This window comes from Protopterus annectens, chromosome 1.part1 (genome assembly GCF_019279795.1).
Source record: "Protopterus annectens isolate FY-2018-M chromosome 1.part1, PAN1.0, whole genome shotgun sequence".
Lineage (NCBI taxonomy): Eukaryota > Metazoa > Chordata > Ceratodontiformes > Protopteridae > Protopterus > Protopterus annectens.
Genome location: NC_056726.1, coordinates 638,915,168 through 638,940,605, shown reverse-complemented (window position 1 = coordinate 638,940,605; position 25,438 = coordinate 638,915,168). Strand labels below are relative to the sequence as shown.

At 37.2% G+C, this 25,438-nt stretch overlaps 1 protein-coding gene across 1 annotated transcript in view; it reads left to right on the top strand.

Moving 5' to 3' along the window:
- The window catches only part of ITGA1 (integrin subunit alpha 1), a 2,125,719-nt gene that overhangs the window by 1,185,552 nt on the left and 914,729 nt on the right, over window positions 1-25,438 (top strand). Inside the window, exon 10 of the mRNA XM_044077325.1 lies at window positions 13,980-14,053. Within this exon, the coding sequence (XP_043933260.1) occupies window positions 13,980-14,053 (74 nt within the window). The remainder of the gene's footprint in view (window positions 1-13,979; window positions 14,054-25,438) is intronic.

The following is a 25,438-nucleotide window of genomic DNA, read 5'->3' as shown; positions in this document are numbered from 1 at the left end:
CTGGAAACATGCTGGTACAATGCATTATGTTTATCCTTCTGTCTAATAGATGACAAATGGTGCAATATTCTTGTTTTTAACTTACAATTATTTTTTCCAACATACAAACTCGACATGACTTGCAGCATGCCAAGTAAACCACATTATCTGTAAGGCAATCTGCATAAAACTCAAATGTGTATTTTTTGTTTGTAACAGGATGTATAAAATAATTTAAACCATTCACATTTGAACATGATTTGCAATGCCTACAGGGAAAAGCCCCTGTTCCACTTAAAGAAATCCCAATCCATATGAGCTACATGCTCTAGGGACTTAAACCTTGTCACCACGATAAACAAAACATGCTGGAGGGCTAGATTACTGTCCCACAGACTTTCCATACACTGGAACAAACTACCTATCTATATCAAACAAAGCTCCTCATTAGCACAGTTCAAGAAAAATCTTGATGATTGGATGGGAAATAGGAAATTCACCCCGGGGATCACCTCTGTGGCTCTGCTCAACAGGGGCACAGGAAAATAATTTTCTTGGGTGGCGAAAGCCAGTGTACCTTTTTGGCTAGGCTTCTATAGGCCCTAGGGCTGATAGCCTAGTACCTACCTATGAATCTGTGAACCTATAAGAAACATATTCCTGGCTAGATCTGGATGCAGATTGACTTCCCTGCTACTGTGATTAGATAAGCAGATAGTCATTAAAAGACATTGCTAACAACTGGATTTCTCAAATGGCAAGTTATTTTTGTATTATCTATAAACTAAGGATACTGACAGATAAGGGTAAATGGAGAAAGCTTCAAGCTGTGTGCATTCAGTAGATTTTTTGGATGTTGGTATCTCATCTACACTGGAAACACTTCAAAGACCATTTGTTCAAAAATAAATAAATAAATAAATAAATGAAGACTTAAAACATTTTGTGAACACAGCTGAAGACCTGAATGTGAGGTGAAACACGAGTAGAATGTGGCAAGGAACTGATAAAGCTCTTGAACTAAATTATATTTTTAAATTAAATAAAATCAATTCTGAAGTAGGAGTGGCAAGTCTGAAATAAATAAATAAGTTGCTTTGTAACATTAGAGGGACTGATGTTAGAGTCAGATATAGTCAAAGAAATGATACAGACTGAAGCCGATATTCAAGCAGCCTCCAATGAGACTTTTGGGAGCAATGCATTATCTTACAAAGCTTATATCTAAAATATTTGACATGACAATGCTGGTAGCAATACTGTGGAGCAAGATGTAGTCAAGGATGGAACTGGAATGCTATGGCATTATTCAAACTAGTAAGATAAGTTGTTTTGTTGAAATATTATGATGTAAGTAAGCTGGTTCTGTTATGAATAGATGTTGTAGGAGCTTTCATCTTATGAGAATATATGCCATTTTATATGCCATTTTTTGATGAAGAATGCTGATGAAGAATGCTGTATAGTATCACTGCCTCAACAGGAAGAATACTTATCTTTGTTGCTGGAAGAGCAGAAGTATGTGGGTTTTATTCTCATTCCAGATGATTTGATTACTTTTCTCTTGAGTGCAAAACCATGGTCCTAGCTGTTTGAGTTGATGGTAGTTCAGGTGGATGTAAAAGATACACAAATATTTGTGACTGCATTATTCATTCTAGTTACATCAATTTTATGATCTCTTCATCAGTAATACAGTTCAATTTTAGCGTATATTTTTCCATTACTGTCTCCTTAATGTTCATCTATCCTCCTCAATGCATTTTTCTAATCCATTTTCTTATTTGTGCCAGTACATCAATATCCCTTATATTTTTGTTATATAATAGTCCAGACTACCTTCTTTTCCACAATATGCAGATTGTAACAAATAAAGTTTTATCCCATTTATCAAACTCTTCCTTCCTTCCCTATTCATATTTACCATACATCACTTCCATATTCATTTCCTTGAAAATTTGTCAACTTATACATTTTAAATATTCAAACATTGTCCTTCTTTGCTTTATTGCATTTCTATAATCTTCTGAAAAATCAAACCATGGATATACAAGAAAATTTCAAACTTTTACCTGATTTATATATTCCTTTCTTTCTCATCCCTTTTCTCCCTTCTCCCTTTTATTTTGTTTTCATATCTCTTCATACCGCTCATATTACAGTTTCCCCACCATGTTATTCTCCCCGTTTTTCACACTATTGATGATAGGTGCATTAACAATAAAAAATATGGTATTTAAGACCTCACCCTCTTTTTCTTTTTATTGTATATTATTCCTCTTTTAATAAGATACACATTTGATATGTGACTGAAAAATCTATAAATTACTTTTTAATTTTCATAGAATCAAATATAACTTTTATTATATGATAATTTAAACATTTTCCACCATACTAGTATTTTTTTTTTTCATTTTTTTCAGTATCGCCTTCCACAAATACAGTTTGTTTTCATACCCCTAATACACTAATTTCCTATCATTCATCTTCTTTATTTCACCAACCCTTTTACTTTTTCCATTATTGCATTTTAAGCCCACCATTTTAATACATTTTAAGTTCTCAAAACACTTTAATTCATCCATCCATCTTGTATATTTTGCTACAACAGTCACCTGTGTAAGACAGACTTACTGGTATCTCAGTTTCCTTTCATTTCTTCCAACACACTTAATCCATTTTTGACACAAAACTTTGAATAATTGCATTCATTACTAGGATATAGGATATACTCTCCCCTTCTTACCAAGATCTCTTAAGGGACAGCTTTGCTTAACTCCCCTTCTTACCAAGATCTCCTTTCCCATCCATTCATTTACCATTACTTTTACATGTGATTTTTAAAATCCAGTTTTTATAGTTTCCTTTATTTTTACTTGTCCTATATGTTTTGATAAATTCCTGCATCACCTCATGATTTATCAAATGCCTTTTCTACATCATATATAATCAATCTTATCTTTTTTTCTTTCAATATCATACATATTATTTCATGTACTAGTATTAACATTTCCTTTACTTCACTGCGTTTTACATCAAACACCTACCCAGTTCCTATTACTTCACTCATCACTTTTTGAATCATTTTAATGCGTGCTGTGAAACTCTGATTTCTTTCCTTTGTTATTTATGTTTATTGATTGGGATAGTCCAACATGGCAAGAAAAGCCCATTTTTAATGGAGACCCAGTGAGAACAGCTCCAAATGATGAGAATAAAAATGCATACAGCAGTGTTCTAATATACAGCGTTCTAAGAAAAACACTACAATAAAAAGAGAGGCCTCAAATACTAATAGTCTAATACATTGTGTCCTAATGAAACACTGCAACATAGAGTTCTAGCCTGATATGTTCAATTCTAAGGAAACCTGCTAGTAATATAAAGGTTTTTGAGGGTGGTATTCAGTTTATCCAACATTAAAATGTGTAATTTTATGTTATAACTTAGCGGAAAAGGAGGTAGACTAGGGAAAATAGGATAAAGTAGTGGGAAGGCATCAATAGGTGCTGGGAAGAGAAGAGAAGGAAAAGTAATTTAGAGAAGTTGGAGGAAGAAGAGAAAACTTTGTGGAGATATGAGGGTGAGATCTTACCGTTGTACAAGTGACTTGTGTTGTGTGCTTAGTGTTTGTAAGCCTATTGTCTTGTAGACACAGCAGTAGCCTGAAGGGTCCACATTATCCAGGTAAGGTACATGAGCACAACCAGGAATCAGGCAAGTGTTGTTTTAATTTGGGTTTGAAGCCTTTTAATTTGTGTTTGTTTCATTGGAAGTGGTAACTTGTTTCAAAGGTTTTTTTTGTTTTTTTTTATATAACTGGAATACAGAGCATCTGTTCCAGCATTGTTTGACTTTGTGGTGGCAAGAAGAAGTTTATTCACCAGAGTATAGCTCTCTGCATGATGAATACTGCTAAAGGATGTTTTCTAGGGAAGGGCAGTCTTCAGTATTCTAGAAATAATTATGGGTAGTGACTTGCTGGGTGTAGGTTATGTGTTGTGATAGTTCTAATCACTTTGTTTGTTGCAAGGCATGACACTAGTAAGTCCTCTCTGGAAGGTTTGCAGCAAATGTTTCTACTTTGATATAGCATGCCTCTAACTTTGTTTGCAAGTTTTTAAATATGGCTGATGCATATAAGACTGTGGGGAGGAGGCAGGACTGGTCAGTTGTTCTCCTTGTTGCATCTGATACTGATTTAACAGTTGAGAAGTCTTTTTTTATGACATGCTGTATGTGACACCTAGTCGTTTTGTACAGATTACCTTTTCTATGGTAGTGGTATTTCTCCCTTGATCCTATGCTGAAAATAAGCACCTAACCAGTCGGACATTCCTGATAATTAAATGTCAATAACAAACTAACTAAATAAATAAACAATGCATTTACTGATGTAATGCTAAGAGTGTTTGAGGGAAGAGAATTTGTGGGAGAAAATTATATTAATGTGCTTTTCTTATGGTTTAAGTGCAGACTTGCATCCATTAGACAATTTCACAGAAGGAAAGGATTCTTGGGTGATTGGAGTTTTGCAAGACTTGTTGCAGTACAGAGGAAGGCAAAGACATTGGAGACCTGCACAATGGTAGTTTGTTTGGTAGCTAAGCAAAGCTCCTTTACAATTAAATTAAATATAAAAGTACCAAGAACTGACCCTTGAGAGATACCTACAGGAACTGGAAGGAATTTTGAAAAGGTGTGTTGCCATTTGATGTGTATACAGTGTACCTTAATAGCAATCCACAAGAAGAGAGTTACTTTCCACAGTACCAGTACCTTTGCAGCATGGATCACAACCTTTTGCCTCCAGCATTAGGGACAGATTAAGATATATTTAGGGAACATGCCTTAAATTGAAGAATACGTTATAAATATGTGTACTGTTAACTGAGTGAGTTGGTTTATTAATATGTTTTTTTCTGAAGTAAAAGATGTTTGTAACTCTGTCGATGATCTGTTTTAAAAAAATCCAGTTTTTTAGCCAAAATTAGGACTGGCCCTAAAACTTAGAACAAGCTGAACGGTATATTTGCAGAGTCGTTAAACTGTGGCATAGATTTGTCTCAGTTCAAGGAAGTTATGGAATTAGTTTGTAAAAGCTCTTACTGCAAGTAACCCGAAGCGATTAATTAACAGCCATTATCCATAAAAGTGTGATAAGTACACTGAAGTCTGTCTTATCAATAAAATACATAATTGATGTTCTTGTATCTAACAATGGTCCACAATACACGAACGTAGAATTTAAAATATGTGAATAACAGTGGAAGCTCAGCCATGTAACTACAGACTCAAGTGCAGACAGTCTAATGGAAACTTAGATTTGTCTTGCAGTTATGGAGTATTGGAGTAATCTGCTGCAGAATCTCAGTCTTTTACCAGCTCAGTTACCAAGGGATTGAAGATCAAATTACTGATGTCTTAAAATGTAGTCCTGCTGAGTCAGCACAGTCATTTAGAAGAGTAAAGCCATGACTATGGCTCAGGAGATCGGGGTTCAGTTAGTAGTTTGGATGTCTGAGGAGCTAGTAAGGGAGGATGGATGCACCCATCTTGAGGTGAGGATGCTCACCCATGCACACCTCCTGGTAGATCTACAAGAGAGACAGGGGACACACACGATAGTGTAGCCCAAAAGAGGCTAGGGTATTGATTGAGTTGTCTTGGAGGCAAAAAATATGTCACAACTCCATGGCATCATATTTGCATTGTAGGACATCATGGGTGAGCATTTGAAGAAGGGAAAGTTGGGACATATAACAACAAAAACACTCTCCAGCAGCAGTATGATGCAGCATGAGGGTCCTCAATCTCCTCATTGGCCTCAAACATAAGTCAGGGTTAGCCTGGGGTAGGGTAAGGTGGATCTGGTGAGGGGCATGCTGATCATCAGCTATGGAAGCCAAACAAAAAGTTTAGTCATGACAGAGAATCAAGGCAAGGTAGGTGAGATACTAGAAAGAAATCTATGAAAACAGAAGTAGTACAGTGACTAGAACTTCAGAAGGCTCACAGAACTACAGAAAGTAGACACAGTATGAAGCCAGTCTTGCAAAAATTCAGGATCAGCTCACAACAGCTATAGAAATTATTTGAATAGCCAAACCAATGTCACAGCTGCCTCAAGGAGAAGATGGTCAGTTGTGCAAAGAAATAGAAAAGGTGTCATTAAGTTGAAAATGTCTACTCCAAAGAGTCTGATACAAGATGACAAAGCACAGAGTTAAAATATGCACAAATACAGGTAAGATTGTTATCTGACATGACAAAAAAATGCTATAAATTCACCAGTATTTAGGAAACTAGAAACATCGCAAAAAGAAGTCCAGAGGGAACAGTCCTATTAAATATTCTAGTTGTGGAAGACTATTGAAAAAATTAGCTAGACAACTGGTTGTGATACTAAAGAGTTGATCATAGTGCTAGAAGCTGAAAAGTTATATTTAATTACATTTTTATTGCATGTGGATAAGGACTGATGTAAAAAGTTCGTAGCATGATTATTTTAGAGTTAGGATAATTTAAAAATGATCATTGTACAGTAGTGCATGCCTCATAGAAAATTTATAAAATGCTGCATTTTATAAATCCAACAAAGAGAATTTAGAATATTGTGATATATACTTTTCAATATAGAGACCTCACAAACTAGAAATGTGTACCACTTTACACCTCTTTCTAGAAAACAGCCACATTAAAGACCTCCTGCAGACCCAGGATTTTGGTAATCCATGGTGCTACACAGAAGATTCTCTTTTCAGGCTGACCAGGGAGCACCTTCTGGTTAAGAAATCTTAGACTTACATAATTTGTAAATGGAAAATGAGAGAATATTCCACAAGAAATCTATAACTAACAGAAAGTATGTAATGCCAGGCAGTATAACATAACATGCTTTCCTCAGAAAAGCAGACCAGTAGATGTGTTACCTCACTTCAAGACAATGAGGCACCAGTTCACATAGCTAGGGATCCTGCTCTTCCAAGTACAAAATGATTGCTGGATGGAGTGACCAAACTGACTCCTCAAATGCACAAACCCCACCCCCACCCCAACAGCATGGATTTGTTATAAATTTTTTTTACCTGCCTTTCATTTTGTGAGAATCAATTGAAACACATGCTGAGAGCCACCTTAGGGAGTCTGGCCTTGCTGTTTGAGAAACATTTATCTAAATTTATATGGAGCAGTTTGCTATTCGCAAGTGCAGCATACTGATCATGTTGTATTCATTCTGTATTTTGTATCATCTACATGACGCTTCTGTCCAACCACTCATCCATTTGTAGTCAAACCTTGAACCTCAGTAGATTTTGACAAGAACAGGGAGAGGCCAATATCAAGGCAAAAATGAGGGGTGGCTGCCTTTCCTCTTGGCTTACAGAATTTCCTGCAGCAGACTGAATAAACAGGACCCTACAGTGCACACCCTTTCAGTATTCATGCATCAGTGCTTTCTTAGATGCCTGCAGCAGTATGCTGTTTGGTGAGTACTGAAATCTGAACCTTATGATGCACATCTGGGACAGTCATCTTCAGTGGGTGTAAATCCTGCCATAGATCAAACTACCATCCCTTCCCCCTGGATAGGAGAGCTAGCACTAGCCTGTCACTCTAATCATCATTCTCTTAGTTTGTTCAACACGTAGGAACCTAACTGAATCTGGGTAACCTAGGACACAGTAAGGGTAATATAACCTTACACCATGGAGCCAGTCGTCTACATGATCATCAGACTGACAGAATAAATAAGAGTGTTCAAGCATGTATTTACTTTATTTTGGTCAGAGACTGATCTTATCAGATTATCAGAAGAGGGCACAAAAATAGGTTTTTGGCTCAGCTGTTTTCAACTTACTGCTGGTTAGATAATTAACAAAAGTACCTTCATGTTTATAGATTTTGTAAAAATAATAAACCTGTAGCCTTACATTAAAAAAACAACTAGTGATTCTATATAGTCATCTCCCATTGTTACATGAAAACTGAAATGCTGCTGAAATGTTCGTTATACTGGTTACTTAGAATCATGATCACCTGAGTTTTGTTAATTTTAGTTAATTTTAATCATGTCACTCCCCATGAAATACCCCTTACCACAAAAGAACAAGTCATCACTACACTCTATAAAGCTAGAAACACTGCATCAATGGGCCCTGATGGAATTCCAAGGTGTCTATTAAATAACTTGAAATGTGACCTAGCGGGCCCACTTGGATTTCTATTTAATAACAGTCTCCAGATAAGCTTTACCCCAATAGAGCTGAGGACAGCAACAGTCACCCCTTTGCACAAGTGTGGACCATTAATTGACCCAGGAAACTACCGACCCATAAGTCCTACTAGCCTTATATGAAGGCTATGGAAAGGATAAACAAGAACCTGATTAGCGATGACATAGGAAATCTCCAGACTCTAGACTCAACCCAGTTAGGCTTTGTCAAGGACAGGTCATGCCTGCTTAATGTTGTGGACTTCATTGAGAAGGTCACTAAGACCATAGATTAGGGTAAGACAGTGCATACTGCCTATCCTGATCTGGCCAAAGCATTTGACCCAATTTGCTATTGAGGTATTATAGAGAAACTCAAAAAATAGGCATAGATTGCTATGTCACCAGATGGATAACCAAATGGCTCATGGATAGGACACATGTTGTTAGAATAGGGGAATCCACATTCAGCAAGAGGTCTGTCACTAGTGGAGTACCACATGGCTCAGTACTGGGCCCCCTTCTGTTTGGGATATACTTCTCAGATGTCAAGGCAAATGTAGATGGCCTTTGACTGACCAAGTCTGCTGCTGACTGCAAGTTGGGGGCAGTCATTGACTCCCAAAACAATGTTGTTATGCTTCACAAAGGTCTGGTGCAGACTGATGATTGGTATGAGAGCCATGGCCTCAAACTAAACATGAAGAAGTGCATAATAATACCCTTTGGGAAATCAAATTCCCCTGAAAATTACAACATTGATAGCATGACCATAAGAGTGGACCCAATGGTGAGAGATATGGGTACACAGGTAGATAGTAATCTAAACTTTGACCACCATGTATCCATGGTGGTAAGGAAATACTTCTATGTGGCTCAGCTTGGAAGTAAAGGCATGGCATCCAGATCTAAGGATGTTACAGTACCACTGCAGTCATCCCTCATCAGACCAGTGGTTGAGTACAATGTACCCTTTGGCATGCACCTCACCAGGCACCTGCAACAGTTATGTAGTAGTCTCCTATGAACCTAAGAACCTATGAGGTATTTACAGTACTTGTGTAAAGACAAATTACCTAAGTCTGAAGAGCTGAGTGAGGAGAATGATTTTAACTGTAGTGGAAAAAGTTGGAGTGCTAGAGGTAAACTAGTTGTATCTCACTGGCATGCTTTACCTCTCCCTTCTATGACAATCTGTGATTTACAAACCTATCTGCATGCTTGCTAATTAGATTTTGATAATAGATATGCTACACTTAGATGTTTTGTTTATACATTTCACTTTAAAACTTCCCCATGTGAGATTCATACATTTTAATAATGCAATATTTATACATGCTTCATAATTTTATGAGGTGCAGGTATAAAATGTGTTAATGCACATGTCAAGTATTTTACACAAAATGTTCATCTTATAGCATTTAATATTTCAATAAAAATAATGGAGGTAAAACAGTACCTTTCACATTGTAGTAAATAGTATTTGAGCAATGACAGTTGCATATTTTGAAGTGCAATAAAGGCACATATCCAGTAAAGTGAAAGAAGAAAGAAATTTCTCAGTAGTTAAATGCATGCATTTACAAATATCACTGTAGACTCACAATTTTGTTTATAAATTTAGTTTTTGGCCAGCTAGGCCCAGGAACCATGTGTCTCTTTTTCAGGGAGTGGCATAACAGTATATAGTAATTTGTTATTTTGGGCATCACCTTCTTTTAAACTCATTATGAGCCACAAGCAAAAGACCTGTTTGCTTCCTTCTGAAAATTATTTTCTATGCAAAACATGAAATGACATTTTAAGCTATTAAACGTATATTGATTAGAATGTATCCATTATTGTGTGCATTCACTTTTGTAAGATATAGAAAATGTAATTAATTTGTATTAATGCAGGATTAGACTGTTAGCAAGTAGCAAAGCTAAGTTTATGAACTGTAATGTAAATTCACAGTCAGGGAATTATATTTTCCACTGAAAATCAATGTAATTTTTTATAAATCTGACTAATGAGGAACAACAAAGAAAACACGTAGCAATATGATTTGGATAATAATCCTCAGAATTTACACTTTATGTTAAATATGTCATATAATGTTTGCCATAAGGTGACACTCCCAAACACTTCCTGTATAAAGATTTAGTCAGCCAAACCACATATTCAACCAAATATATGCAACTAAGCCAAGTAATCAGAAATCAGCTGATGCTGTCTGTTTTCAGTAAAAATAGCATATGCTGTCCAAATCCACATATCTTATACTGCGGGAAGAAGAATCCATCTTATTGAAGAACAATATGTCAAAGGTCATGTACAAAGCTGCAAAAGCAGTAAAACTGCTCCATTTTGTGGCAGCTTTGCACTGTACTAATACATCTGCACAGTGAATTTACAAATATGTGAACAAATTAATTTGTAAAAAAATATATACTTTTATACGCTGATATGGTATGTCACAACATTTCTGTGTTTATGGTTATGCATGGAGTGCATAAGTTTTGGAAGGATATACACGTTTTAAATTTTAAACTAAAGCATAATGGTTTCTAATGCAGAAACAGTGCTCACTGCTGTGAACAACATTTTTGTATTACTCTGACACATTCATGAAATATGAGGAACATTTATTCTTCCAACTGTAGCCCTCCCCCTAAACTTTGACAGTATTAGTGTGCATGCCTGCTGATATTCCTACTAATGTGGAATTATGTTGGAAAGGCTATTATCTTATGTTTCCTTGTTGTACACAAAAGTCGCACCCAAACAAACAAAAATGCCATTCTGTACTTATGTGTGACACATGAGAATGACAGACAAATGTAAAAGGATAGCCACCTATTTGCATTATCAAATCTCTGGTCTTGATGATTAAAATCACAAGAAGGTAACCTGCTACCCATGGTTGGTTTAATATGAGCAGTCTGGATTTGTTTTATTTAATCTAATAGCAAAACTCCATCAACTATTAAATTCCATAATCGGGGGAAGTACAAGACAAAGAGAAATTAAAAAATGTGAATTTCATAGTAAAATCATCTTTAAATGATGCTTCATTGAATCATCGTAAATTTGAAGGTCTGATTCAGCATGTGAAAAAAATCCATAGATTGCAGTTGTAGTTTTAAAGCCCCAAAGAACCGCAGTAAGTAGGTACTACTTTCCTCCAAGAGTAACCTTCTTTTGACAAAAAAAATGTCTTTGCAATAAGCTGCAATAATTCTGCCATTTACTTTCTAAAATTAAAATGAGAGCTATGTTATATTAGAGATGTGGGCTAGTGGGTGTTTCAAGGTTTTGTGCCAGTGTTAGGTGAATGAGGTCAAGTTCTGGGGAAAGACAAAACAATGGAAACTGCTGGTGTGGAGAACTGAGCACCATCCGTATATTCATTTCCGTTGGCAGACATTTATTATGAGGTGGCACAAAGCAAACAGGCAAAGGGGGATATTTGACATACTTGTAATGATGTGGACTTTGTGACAGCAGGGGAATGCGTACCTCCTGGCTGTGGGTGGTAAGTGGGTGAGAATAAAGTACTTCCTGATGAAACGACCTTTTAAAGAACTGAAATAAGATAAGTCTGAATTTGCCACATTTATGAAGGGAAATACAACTGATAGATTTAAGTATGTATTTATATTTCTGCATGCTTGTAGTACTGTGGCCAAAACCTTACTTCTGAATGACGTTGTTTATTCTGTTGTGGCTGACCAGCATTACATGCAAGTCAGTAATGTGAATGCAGGCCAGACGGAAGTGCTGTCATTTCTTTCAAATGCTTAACTGCTTATGTACATAGTTTGAATTGTTTTCAGCTGTGGGATTCAGAAAGGAGTCACACTCTGTAAAGGAATGCACACTGTCTGAATTATATTGAGCGGGAGTCACCATGTGAGTTACATACTGCATAATTGAGCCATGCCAGTGTAATGAAAAGCGTGAGAGGCCTACAGAGACAGGATACTTGCACAAAGTGTTCTGCTCTCTGTAAGATTACAGAAATTTACAGATGGAGGGAGTGGTTGCAGCTTAAGCATAAGCTAGCACAGTTGGATCACAACTGAGAAAGTAAGGTCATGGAGTGTAATCAGATATATGCAGTGCAGTGATCCCCAGCAGACACGATCATGATCCAGACAGCACGGGAGGGCCTGATGCAGCTCACCACTGCATGGTAGGTTATTCTGAATACTTATCTTTTTGTGTGACGTCAGCTGAGGAGAATGATTCACTGACTGAGAGGCAGCTTCACTGAGCTGCTGTCGGACTCAGTGTAATATGCAGAACTTTTTTTCTGTTGTAACCCTCTTTCTGGATTGCTTATTCTCAATTATCTGTGGATATCAGTGATAGAGGTCACCAAGCTCTTCTACTCACTTTCTTCCCATAGTATGCTGATGAGTGTGAATTATATGCATGACAGGCAAATAACATTATACAGCTCTTTGTTCCAAATTTACAGTTGTAAGTCACATATTTTCCAAGGTTCTATATTTCCACAATCCTGCATTTTAAAGTCTTTATTAGTTTAAACCTTGACATACTTATTATAACATCTGTTGTATCTCAAAATATTGACCTGCTGACATGCACAGTAGCCTGAATATTATCCAAATGTGTATGTTAATATACATTATAGAAGAGATTTTATGCTGACATTCTTGATTTTCTGTAATAACTGCATAAACAAGACAGTTTGATTGTGTGGTTAGAGGGTTGCATCTTTGCAGGTGATGTCTTGGGTTCAAATGGTAACCCAGGTGCTTCAGAAAAAGCTGGGGGTAGTAAGCAGATGACACTTCTCTTTTTCTGTGGAAAATGAGGCCTATTGCCACTGCTACAGCAACAGCTATCATTGGATCCATTCTAGAGGACAGAATGATCCTGGAGCTGTCAGCCTTCACTTGCTGTGCATAAAAATACACACATTGTAAACATTTGAGCAGAATGCGAACTGACTAGTGAAACAGAGGTTAAACATTTCGGCAGATGCCAAAAAAATTAGTGTCACAGCCTTTTGATACCCATTCTAGGCTTGTGCAGATAGCATAAATAAATAGGCACTATGAATATTATGGCACTGTGGACAAGTCCTTGGGGCAGTGAGATCAGTGAGGAGAGAGGAACTAAGACATGAAAACATAAATAAAAAAATGATACTGCAGTACCATGATGGTATAACTTGACTGTATGTACAGGCTTTAATAATTTGAGATACAGCTGCATAGGCAAAATGGCAGCCCATGGTGACGTAGGGGCAAGCTCTCTATACCCCTCATCTAAGGAATTTCAAATCCCAAACCTCTTTCTTACTATAACATTCTCTGAGATCAGTCAACCCTGGAGAAAGTTAGGTATAATTACATAAAGCTGGGTGTAAAATAGATTAAATAAATAAATAAATAAATAAAAATTAATTGTGTTTTTGATATTGTGTACCACATAGTTACATTAAAAAGAAAAAAAAATGGTGAATATAAATTTTCATGGTACCTGTTAGAGTAAATGGATTTTGGAACAGTGTGGTATAATTCAGAAGATTTTAAAATTCACTTATTTACCCACTGACAGATTCTTACCCCTAATGAGATTAGCTAGTAAAGGAAACATCCTAGTTATATGGAAAGCAGAGATTAAAAATACTTTAATTATCATCAGGCAAATATTTTTTCTGTGAAATGCAATTGCTAAGATATTGTATAACTGTTATGCTTTTTTTTCAAAAAATTCTTTATTGTATTTTTCAAAAATGTATAACTGTTATGCTTTTAATGTTTTACAGCAACATCAGACAAATCTGCTTCCTCATTTAAGATGGAGCTCTCTCAGACTGGATTCAGTGCTCATTACGCCAAGGTAATTATATAAACACACCTTGTTTTACTATGTCTGTAGCTACTACAATGACGGAATTGTGACAAACTTACAATTATAGCTGTTATCTGAAAAAAACTTTAGAGGCAAATATCTGTTATAAAGAAACATTCTCTTGTAGTTTATGTGGTGTGCAATGACAATTTGACCTTAGAATATTGGAAATGACAAAATAAATAGACTCTGTTTACCAGATTTAACAACAAATCATAGTTGGTGGTTTGCAGTGCTCCGTGCACTGTTATGACCCTATAAAAATCAAAGTCATATATATATATATATATATATATATATTATATATATATATATATATATATATATATATATATATATATATATATATATATATATATATATATATATATATATATATATATATATATATATATATATATATATATATATATATATATATATATATATAGATATATATAGATATATGTTGCTTTTACAAGAAATGCTACATTTTATGGTCTTGGATATTACAACTAGAAACTGAATATTATCAGAAAATGTAACAGCTTGCAAAAGTGAAGTAAAAAAAGTGTCAGGAATATCTTTGTAGTCTGAATATGGAATGTGTCAGAGCAGTCTTAAGAGGAACTTTAAAAGGAGTCTGCCCACAAAGTCAGTTGTCAAAGGGTTGTTTTTCGGTTTGATTTTCAGGTAGTCAAAAGCAAATGGTGAAATATGAAAATTATACAACTAACTCAGATTCACACAACTTTGGATAAAGAACATGTTATTTTCTTCTAAAGGTTGTGACTTAGATTAATCAAGAATAATTAAATATAATTAAGTAGTAATGGTATGGAGATACAGAGTGGGTTGCCACCATCCAAAGTATTTGAATGTTGCTCAAGCTTCTGAAATTTTATCCCTTGTTTTTGTTAATTAAGAATTTCTTTCTTAATGTAAATCTAAACAATTGTTGCATTTATGTTACTTGTAAAATTACTAAAAATGGACAAAGCTGCTTGAATCTGTTCAGTAAAGTAAAAGCAGGCATGTAACTGTGCAAGTATCAGTATATCTGGAATCTACTTTTAATGATATTAATTTTAAGGAGAGATGTAGTAAACTATTCTGATGCTTATTTTTCTGATCTAATTTTTAAATAATTTCCAGTCTGTCTCCTCCAATTGAACTTGAGGAGCAAAACTAATAAAACCCATTCCTCAAGCTACTCCCCCCTCAAAAAAGTCTGTTCCCGATTTGAGCAACCATTGTCCATTCTTCTCTAATGTAAAAAGGTTTTTTAAACTGTAGCAAACTGCTTGCTACATTAGCAACAAGCAATTTGCTACAGGTCATGCCACATGTGGATCGCTAAAGTGTTTCAGTTCCCACAAATGCAGCAAAAAAGCTTTCTTAATTTTTAATTTTAAAATATATGAAACTGCTTACTCTGTTTTATTATTATGCCAGACATAGAGCACTAAAGCATTGTTTTATTTCACACCACAAATACAATACTGGCATTAATGAATACCAGTAATGCACTAAAGACCCAGTCATGCCACCTAACACTTTGTGCATATCTATGTGGTCTTCTGATTTAAATAAACCATATAACAGAAGGAAGAAACTCCTTAAACTGCCTTGTAGTGCTAGAAACCCACATCATCAGAACTGTACTAATAACATCAGTAGGAAACTGAAGGTACCTATAAAATCCAGCAAAACATCAATCCAGCAAAACATCACAGGAATTAAAACTAGCAGCCGAAGTAAAGGGTAAAACGCAAGTCCTTCTTCAGTTAGTTGATCTGACCAAGGCATTTGATACCCTACCATATGATGAAATTGTTATGCGTTGATGGTATCAGACATAAATAACTACTTAGTAAAAGAGATGGCCAACTGGCTTAAGAATAAAATAAGCATAATCCGAGTGCATGATACTTCCTCAGACAGAAATAAAGTGACCAGTGTTGTCCTTCAGGACCCTTTACCAGGCCCTCTTTGACATCTATTTTCAGACTTCCAAACTGATAACAGTGAGCTCTGGTTAAAGCCTGCTGATAACTGCAGATTAGGTGTGGTTGGCAAATCCCATTTGGATATATATAATCACCAAAAAGAACTAACTAAAGTCAGTTCCAGGTGCTTAGAAAAAAGTCTCAAATTAAATGCCAAACAATATAACATCAGCCATTCAGGAAGCAAAAGAACTGTATCCTATATCATTAAAAAGATCCCATTACCATACAGATCAGTGATTAAAGATCTGAACACTAGGGTTGCTAGGTCCCTCTCATTTGACCATCACATGGTGACTGTAGTTAGGAAATCCTTCTGCATTTCACAAGTAATTATCAAATGCATTTTTTCTAGAAACAGCGAAGTCATGGCTCCCCTATATTCTGTCCTAAGTCAGAGTTATTATAGAATGTAATACACCCTTAAGCATGTATCTGGCCAGGCACATTAAAAAATGGAAATAATACAGACATTCCTAACAAAGAAGATCTCTGGTTTCAAAAACCTTGGCTATCAGGAGAGAATGGAGTCCTTGTCCATATATCAAGTGTCATCCTGGCTTCTGAGGAGTGAGCTGTGCCTTATTTTCCATACCATTATGAATTAAGTTCCTTCCAATCTTCTTGCCATTGACAAATGAGATTGTTCAGCCTGTATTAGAATGAGATATCTAAGCCTTCATAAAGATATAACTAAATCTAATTGGAGAAATAGACTCATCACCTAGTACCTCTGGTTGCTCAGAAACTGACTCATCCTGCATGCCAAGCATTTTGATTCCTTGCCATCTTTCAAACATAGCTTGGAAGTCTGGATTGGCACCATTAAATTTGCTCCTGGACTTATAGAAGATACCTTTCTTACAAAAGGTCGTAGAGCCTCAGAATGGGCATTGGTAAGGCATGTATAGCCTCTGGTCAAACTTGTCTTATATAACCTATGACCCTACAGTCCCTACCAAGGAGTAGGATAAGTACTTCTACCACAGAGCCCTCTAACTTTAACACATTTCCAGGCATCTGACTGTTGGCACAAGACTCTGCAAATGTCTGTGCTTATCCACCCTCAGGCATTTCTGCATGTTTCTTCATACCATTTCTGCCTATTAATGCATAGCAGAGAAAACAGCATAGTGAACACCTTACAATATGCTACAATGGTGCCATTGTAACACATTCCTTAGTATATAACCTTATCTTCTGTGGCAATTGCAATCTATAGTACCCCTGCTGTTCCTATGAAAAAAATGTGTATCATGCTTAATTTCTTAGAATATGCTCATTAGTGTAACAACACTGTATGCAAGCCATTGGTGTATATTACTAACCTTGCCTGTCATCCATTGACACATGGGTGGAATGGGTCACACAAACACCATTATTCACATCTCCAACAGGGATAAATCTTTTTCCAACACCCCCATTCAGAGATAGAGGAACAGCCTATCAGCCTTGTTGGGCTCAGTGTCCCACACCTTGAGGGGAAGCTATGTCTTGCAATCTTCTGTGCCTTCTGCTTGGCATTGGGGAGCATGTCATTCAAGCAATGGTGGGCCTGGCTCATCGTGTGAATGTGCTGACCTACTACATTTATTTCCAACAAACAGAGTGCCACACCTGATTCCATAATGTTTGATCTATACCCCACTACTTATCTTCTGAAGACTATATACTCTAAATGGCTGCTCCTGAATGTTGTTTACAGCAGTTCTGAAATTATCTAGTTTCTGTTTTCCCTGTACTGTTGGTATGTTGAATCCTGTCTGTACAATACTGGAATGAGAGTATGTATTATTAAAAATATGAGTAGAGGTACTGGAAATGCATCTTCACTTTGTGTAAACCTGACAAATAGCATATTCACAGAATGCATTTCTTAAATGTAGTGCTGTAGTACCATGTAATACGTCACTACAGTGGACAGCCTACAAAGATGTCAACGATGTGGCATGAGTAAATACCCTCCCCCATAATTTCACAGTATGCAGGGCGTATGCATTGTATTGTGGTACTCTCTAATACTGGCCCTCACTGGATGACATGTAAAATACTCAGCTGATGTGGCATGTGTAAATTACCCCCCCCAAATAGCATATTGACATTATTCAGGAGTTGCACTTTCTGCTATGGGCTTCATTACACAATCTTGAGGAGAAATTCTCCAAGCATCAGTAGCTCACAGAATAAAAAGTCGGCTTACTTAACACCAAACAGTTTTCTCCATAGGAAATCATTGCCAAACTGATTTCTGATTGTGCACCAGTAATGATTCACTTCCTAAGGAGATTTCTCCCTTCTTTGTTATGTAAGTGCCCCCTTGGCGTTGATATACATAAGTTCAGCATGAGTGGTGGGTGCAGGGGGGTTAGCCCCCATGCAAAAAAAAAAAAACAAGAAAAAAGAGTTTTTCATCCTTTTGGTTTTCGGCATTTTTTTGTTGCTATTCCATTGAAAATATCAGTTTCAGTAAGTCAGCATTTTATAGAAGAACCTCTGCTATGATACCATGTAACACTTCTTTAGAGTGGATAGGCAGTAAACTCATCTGCTTTACAGCATGTATAGAACCCCAAACACCATATTCACCTTATGTAGGACTTATACATTGTGCTCTGGTGCCATATGTAGGACGTATACATTGTACTCTAGTACCAGATAAGTATGTTTGACAGATGATTATCCAGGATAATTTACTGATGTTGCATGGCACTACCTCTTCCCCATTCCAGATAGCATTTAACCGTTGCTGCTGTAGTCACTAAAACATATAGGCACACAGAGAAAGCCCAGTAACCACGTATGATGTCCCAAATGAATTGCTGTTGTAGTATTCCTGAAAAAAAGGTTGTCACCAATGACATCCAGCAGGATTCCAAATCTATACCTTCCCTAGGCCACACATCCAATGTATTAGTTCAGCTGATATACTTTGTGGTATAAAGACAGACATACAAGAATGGGTCCTCACCCCCAGCTCTTGTGCAGGTTGTGCATCTATCTGACTGTTATCTGTTTGTTTGTACCTCTGCTTCAGTTATTTCATTTAGATAAATTCCTTTTGGGGAACCTTTTTTTTTACCTTACACTTTACTCTTTGAAAGTTGTAGATGTGAGCTAGCAACTGCAAATGCAAGTGTGGTAGGCAGATTCCATACAAGGACCTGCATAGCACATGACTTTTTTGCATAGGCTCAGAACACAATCACAAATCCTGTTCTGTTGCCAGTCATTCACCCCAAAACTCTTAGGTCTGGGCTCTCTAATCTTAACACTTTCCTTGAGGCCCAGTGTCTTAAACGCCTTCCCAGTCCAAAATGACTGGCTCTACATGTTTGGATATCTCCCTTCCACTGAAGAAAAAGCTTAGGAAGCCTCAAATGGATCAACAGTTAAATGTTTCTGACTCTGACATACCCTGTGCTGTTACAGAACCCATGGTATGTCAGACTCCTGCCCTCTTCCCACTACCAAGAGCCTGCTAGAGGCTGGTATGGCTCCTGAGGCTTTGCAGATTGCTGATATGTCCAAGGAACTACATCTAATTATTTCAGAAGGACTGAGTGATTCGGAGGTGATTGCAGCAGCGGAGCAGTGTTTCAGTGACCAGACTTCAGACCGAGTGATTCGGATGTGATTGCAGGAGTGGAGCAGTATTTCGGTGACCAGACTTCAGACGTTTTTGGCAGGGGGTTACAGAAACTTCAGATGCAATGTGCCAGGTGTGTTGAACTTTGGGGACCATTGCCTACCTACACTGTCAGCTAGTGGCTAAACATTTAGAAGCAAGTAACATACAAACAAGTCTGTAATCTGTAGAATTTCAATGCTGAATGCTTTATAAGAACTCTAAAGCAATGTAACTGTAAATGCCTAAAAACATTACCACTGGATGAAGCAATTTCTCATTTTAATCACATCTTCCTAACTATCCTAAATAAGCAGGTCCCACTCAGAAACAAAAGAGTCAACTCCATTCCAGCACTCTGGCTAACAAAGACTGCTAAGCAACTACTACTAAATAGAGACTGGGCTTGGAAACCATAAACAAAACATAAAACCCAATTAACATTACAGGATTATACATATCTCAGAAATCTCTCAAAATACTTATTGACAAGAAAGAGTATTTTACAAACCTACAAAATACCCTCCAAATAACCCCAACTACTATTAAATAGAGGCTGGGCCTGGAAAACCTATACAAAAAATAAAACTGAACATTATAGGATTATAGCTATCTCAGAAATCTTACACACAAAAAACAAATACTTAATGACAAGAAAAAATATTTTACAAACCTACAAAATACCCACCATAATAATTCTAAATTGTTCTGGCAGTCCTTAAAGTCACTGCTCAAGCTCAGGCAACCCTCCACCCCCAACCCACCACAACCTGTAAATACAAAAGTAATACAGCAACTCGGTTCAACACCCACTTCGTAATTTCTGTCTTGTCATTAACCATACAAGACTAAACCTCACCCCTCACTATTCCACATCTCCCTGCCAGCAACAAAGTACTCTTTTAACTTGATAGTGTACCCACCTTCACAATAAAATACTACTGAAAATGAAACCAACCAACTTGGCAGCTGACAAGTTACCAAAAGAGTACCTCAAAATAGCAGCAGAAGCTATAGCAGTCCCAGTCTCCATACTTATCAATAGATCCATAAAAAAAAACATATCTCCAACATTTGGAAAATATCATACATCATACCCCTACATAAAGGAGGAAGTTCTACTGGCCTAACCAACTACTGTCCAATATCCATCTTCCCATCCAAAGATATTAATGTATCTCCATCCAGTTGATGAAAAACCTCACCAACAATAACCTACTCTCCTTGACTCAGCATGGCTTTTGGCCTAATCATAGTACCACTGCTGCCCTTTTAAACTTTATAAATACAGTTAATCAACTCCAAAACAATGGTAACCTAAGTCTCAACAGACTTCCTGGACCTATTTAAAGCATTTGATACTGGCTCACATCAGAAACTCCTTGAGGAAGTAGCATGCCTCTCAACCTGGAAACATCAAAAATCTGGACAAAGGTCCATGAAAAGCAGGTACAATTGTCTTTCAACTTTTCCCAGTTAAGGGTCACCACAGAGGATGTCCAGTCCACTAATGATTGGCAGTGGATTTTTACGGTGCCGAGTTGCCAGCCCGATGCCCAACCTTCAAAGTAGGCACACCCATTCATGCACACACCTACCTGCATGTCTTTAGATGTCACTCGACTGCCGGGAGGACATGCAGACTCCACACAGAAGGCACTCCAGCCGAGAATCGAACAGGCGAACCTCTTGCTGTGAGGCGACAACGCTAACCGCTGCACCACCGTGGCTACAACTGCCAAAAGATCTGTATGCGGATTAACATAAAATTTGCATACAAAATTATGTAACCCCCACCCACTAAAGTGGAATTGTGGGATCCCAAAATTCAAACGCAAATTGAAGAGCAAACAAAATATTAAACACAAAATATAACCAGAACAATTGTGTTTTGTTTATATTAACGTCTGAACTTGTATCAGACTTTGAACTTGTGCAAACCTAAAATGTAATTTTCTTTTATAAAAATAAATTAACTGATGAAAGTCATTAAAATAAATTTCAGGCACGCAATGCCCAAGGTCCAGTTAACTGCAGATGGTTTTAGATTCACAAAAGAAATCAAATGAAACATCATAGTTGTCTCTAATATACAGCAGAACCCTGTAAGTTAGCTGGGAAAGCTGCAAATAAGAAAAGGAGTCCCAAATATACTAATAGTTAGGTTTGTGTATGCATATGCTTTGAAAGCATAACCTAAAGGCTGCTTTGTGAGGAAGTGGAAGATTAGATACTTGAGCATGAGTTAAACATAGTAGTTGTTGTTGTTGTTGTGTCTTTCGGCTTTTCCCGGTTAGGGGTCGCCACAGCAGAACTCCTGTCCGCTAATAATTGGCAGTAGATTTTTACGTGCTGGCTTGCCAGGCCTAATGCACAACCTTCAACGAAGGAATGCCCATTCACGCATGTCGCCACACAGAAGATGCTCTAACTGAGAATCGAACGGGCAGCGTCTAACTGTGAGGCGACAACGCTACCGCAGCACCACCACCGCAGTGAGTTAAACATAGCAGTATGAATCCAAATAATAGCCAAATGCACCCAAGCACTCCAACAAGATGTGGCCAGTGTGGTGTTAAAGGGCTGTTTTCTATTTCTGCTATAGACAATCTTATTTTTGTGTGGAAGTGTCTCAAACAAAGCAGATGTGTTCTGGTTTAGACAAAAAGATGGGACTCCTTGAGAAAATGAGTAACTAGAAGAGCAATACCAAGGAAAGAAAAGGAAAGGATGTGTCAGGTGGGATGTATGATGACAGGCACAGATCAGCATGTGTATAAAATAGTAGATTCAGAAGTTAGAAAGGTCAGACAAAAATTAAAGCATTCAGAGTTACATGAAGAGAGAGGGGTTATTTGTATCATTGCAGATCTAATGGGAATGAAACTTGCAGTGAATTTAAGCACATGAGCTGCTTTCTATATGACTGACAGAAGATAGATTGTAAAGACATATTCTCCCACATACCAAACAAATGAAGGTGTTACTACATGAGCAAAGTAAGGGTATGCATAATTTGTGAAGCTTAAATAATATCCCCAATGTTTCCTCATATGTTCCTGTGTCCCTTGTTTTTTATTTTTAAATAAACAAACCAACCATCAACCGAGGATTGCAGTAAGCCAGCATTCTTCATATTTTCCTCTCTCCCTCATTTTTAATTTTTATTTTTACATAAATAAACCAACCATCAGCCCTTAAAGTATAAAATATCAGCATTACTATACATACAGTGTCCCCTGATTCTTAAAGACTCAGCTATAACCTGCAAAGACTAGCCTTGCCAGAAAAAAAAAAGCTGCATGCTTTAGCACCAAAAGAATCACTTGCCATTTTGGGAGCAAGTCTGGAGTAGTTTATCCATTTTTGTTTATATAACTAAACTGCATTCTTAAAACAGAAATTAAACTGTCTCTTTCTCGTCAAGTATTTAGCAAAGTCTGATGACAAGGCTGATAAATTTTACAAAAAGTAGTCTCCGCATGAGCAGCTCAAATAGTTGGGGGATATACAGTGAAGATTATTACAGTTACACTTATCCTGGACAGGATTAGTCTCCCCACCAATAGGGCTTAGGGCAGTGGTGACAATAAACATCATTCACCCAGTGGACACATACGTCATCATCTCAGACCACTGACTGAAAAACTGCAGTGCTGAGCAGCATGCGAACAAAGAGATGGTGACAGTAATTTAATGAGTCTGGACTTGGTTCAGTGCACTCTTTATTGGGCGTTGGATTCCCTGTTTTGTGTGAGATTACTACGCCAAGAGAGGAACCTACTGAAAGAACTTTATAAATCTTCACTTGGCTCACTATTTGTGTGCTATTTGAATTGCTGGTGATGGGGTAGGTGGTGTCCAGGCATCAGCCAGTCAATGCAATGGGAGGGAGGGAAGGCTGTGTTATTTGTACTTACAAAACCGAGTGGTACCCCCTGCACCACATGCAGCAACAGGGCATTTACTAGGAGTTAATAAAATGTCTGCCAAAGTTAATTATCCTTTCAAAAACGATCCTCAGCCAAATGCCAGTCATGTGCCGAATTGCTGCAGACAGTTTCTGTTAGGCAATAGGCATACATACACCTTTTTTTAATTCTTTTTACTTACCTGGAGGTTGAACTGCAAGATAAAGTAAATTTTCTCATCCTGATTCTGTGGAGACTTGCACTGGGTGGACTAGACTTTGTAGAAGTTGGCAGAAAAGGAATTGTACTTAAATTCTAATGTAAATTGTAATGTAAATAACAGGCAAAACAGTCAGAAAAATCATGGACTTTAGAAAAAACACCAGAATCTGATAAATACCAGCCTCAAGAATCTAAGACTGGCTATAGCCAGCCTGAAAGGACAAAAGTCCACAATGGAAGTTGTAAAACACATACTTGAAATCACAGATGAGCTTAAGTTGCTGAGTGCTCAAAAGTCACCCAAACATGGGAATAAATAAATCCTGTATCTCTGATCTGTGCTACCTAAATGTCCATGGTTACAGGAAGAGACAGTATTGATCTAAGGTAGCCATGTTGGCTGTGAAAAAACTAAGCAAATGAGATGAAGAAAATGCCTTCAGGTGGAAAGACAGGCTAGGCTGCACACCATGCCAATGACTCAAAAGAATGTGGCTGGATAGTTAGCTGGTCTTTGGATTTTTTTTTTTTTTTTTTGTCGTTAGAAGAAACGCTGCCTTTTTCAGAAGATCTGAGGCTGGTGATGAGCAAAATTCTCAGGAAACTCAAGCATGCCATTCCAAATATAACAAGCTTTTTTTCCCCATTGGCATTTCACCATCCTAAGGGAATGGAAATCAGAGTCAAAATATGACTTGTGTTTCCTCAAAAGATTGGGAATTACATGAGGTGGAGCAAATAAATCCATACCAGCAGATAATGACCTGTTATGGTGAATACTCAGCTCAACAGGATTATCTGCAGGGATCTCTGAAATGAGTTGCTTTTCAAAAATCCTTAACATACTCAAAATTAAGGTAAATGACAGTAATATAGAGGAGCTGTACAGAAAAGTAGACCAGGCAGTGGTCAGACCAAGAGAATAGTTCCAACCTCGGGTATGAGGCTGTCACGTGTAACTTGAATATCAGATCCAGTGTATCGCCAAAGAAACTGTTCAGAAACACAGTAACATAAATAAACTAGAATCACTTCATAAAACATAAGATTTCTTTAGCCAGAATCACTGACTCCACTTCAGCCTAGATATTGAAATCTTCCAGAACCAGACATTTCAGGTATCACAACACTGAGTCAATAAGAAAGTCAGTGAACGTCTTTCCTGGTAAACAAACCTACTAATCCTACCCTTCTAGATGGAGACATCCACCCTAACCCTGGTCCTACTTTCCCTTCTCCCCTAGTGTCTATACCTAAACTTAATAACACCTTCTTAATAGGCCATCTTAATATCCAAAGCATAAACAACAAAGTACCATACCTGCATGCCCTCCTTCATACACACTCATTTGATATTCTCTGCCTCTCAGAGACCTGGTTAAAACCTATCACTAAAGACACTGAGATTATTCCCCAAGGCTACAATATAGTAAGACTCAACCATCCCAACCGCAAAGGTGGTGGTGTTGTTGCAATTCTTTTCAAAAATCATCTGAATATCACTACCCTTCCAGCCTCTCCGACTCAAGATAGCAAGATAGAAGCCATCATTGCTAAACTTCAATTAAATTCCAAAAAATCCCTTTATATCATCTGTATGTACCTGCCACCTGGTAACAATATACCT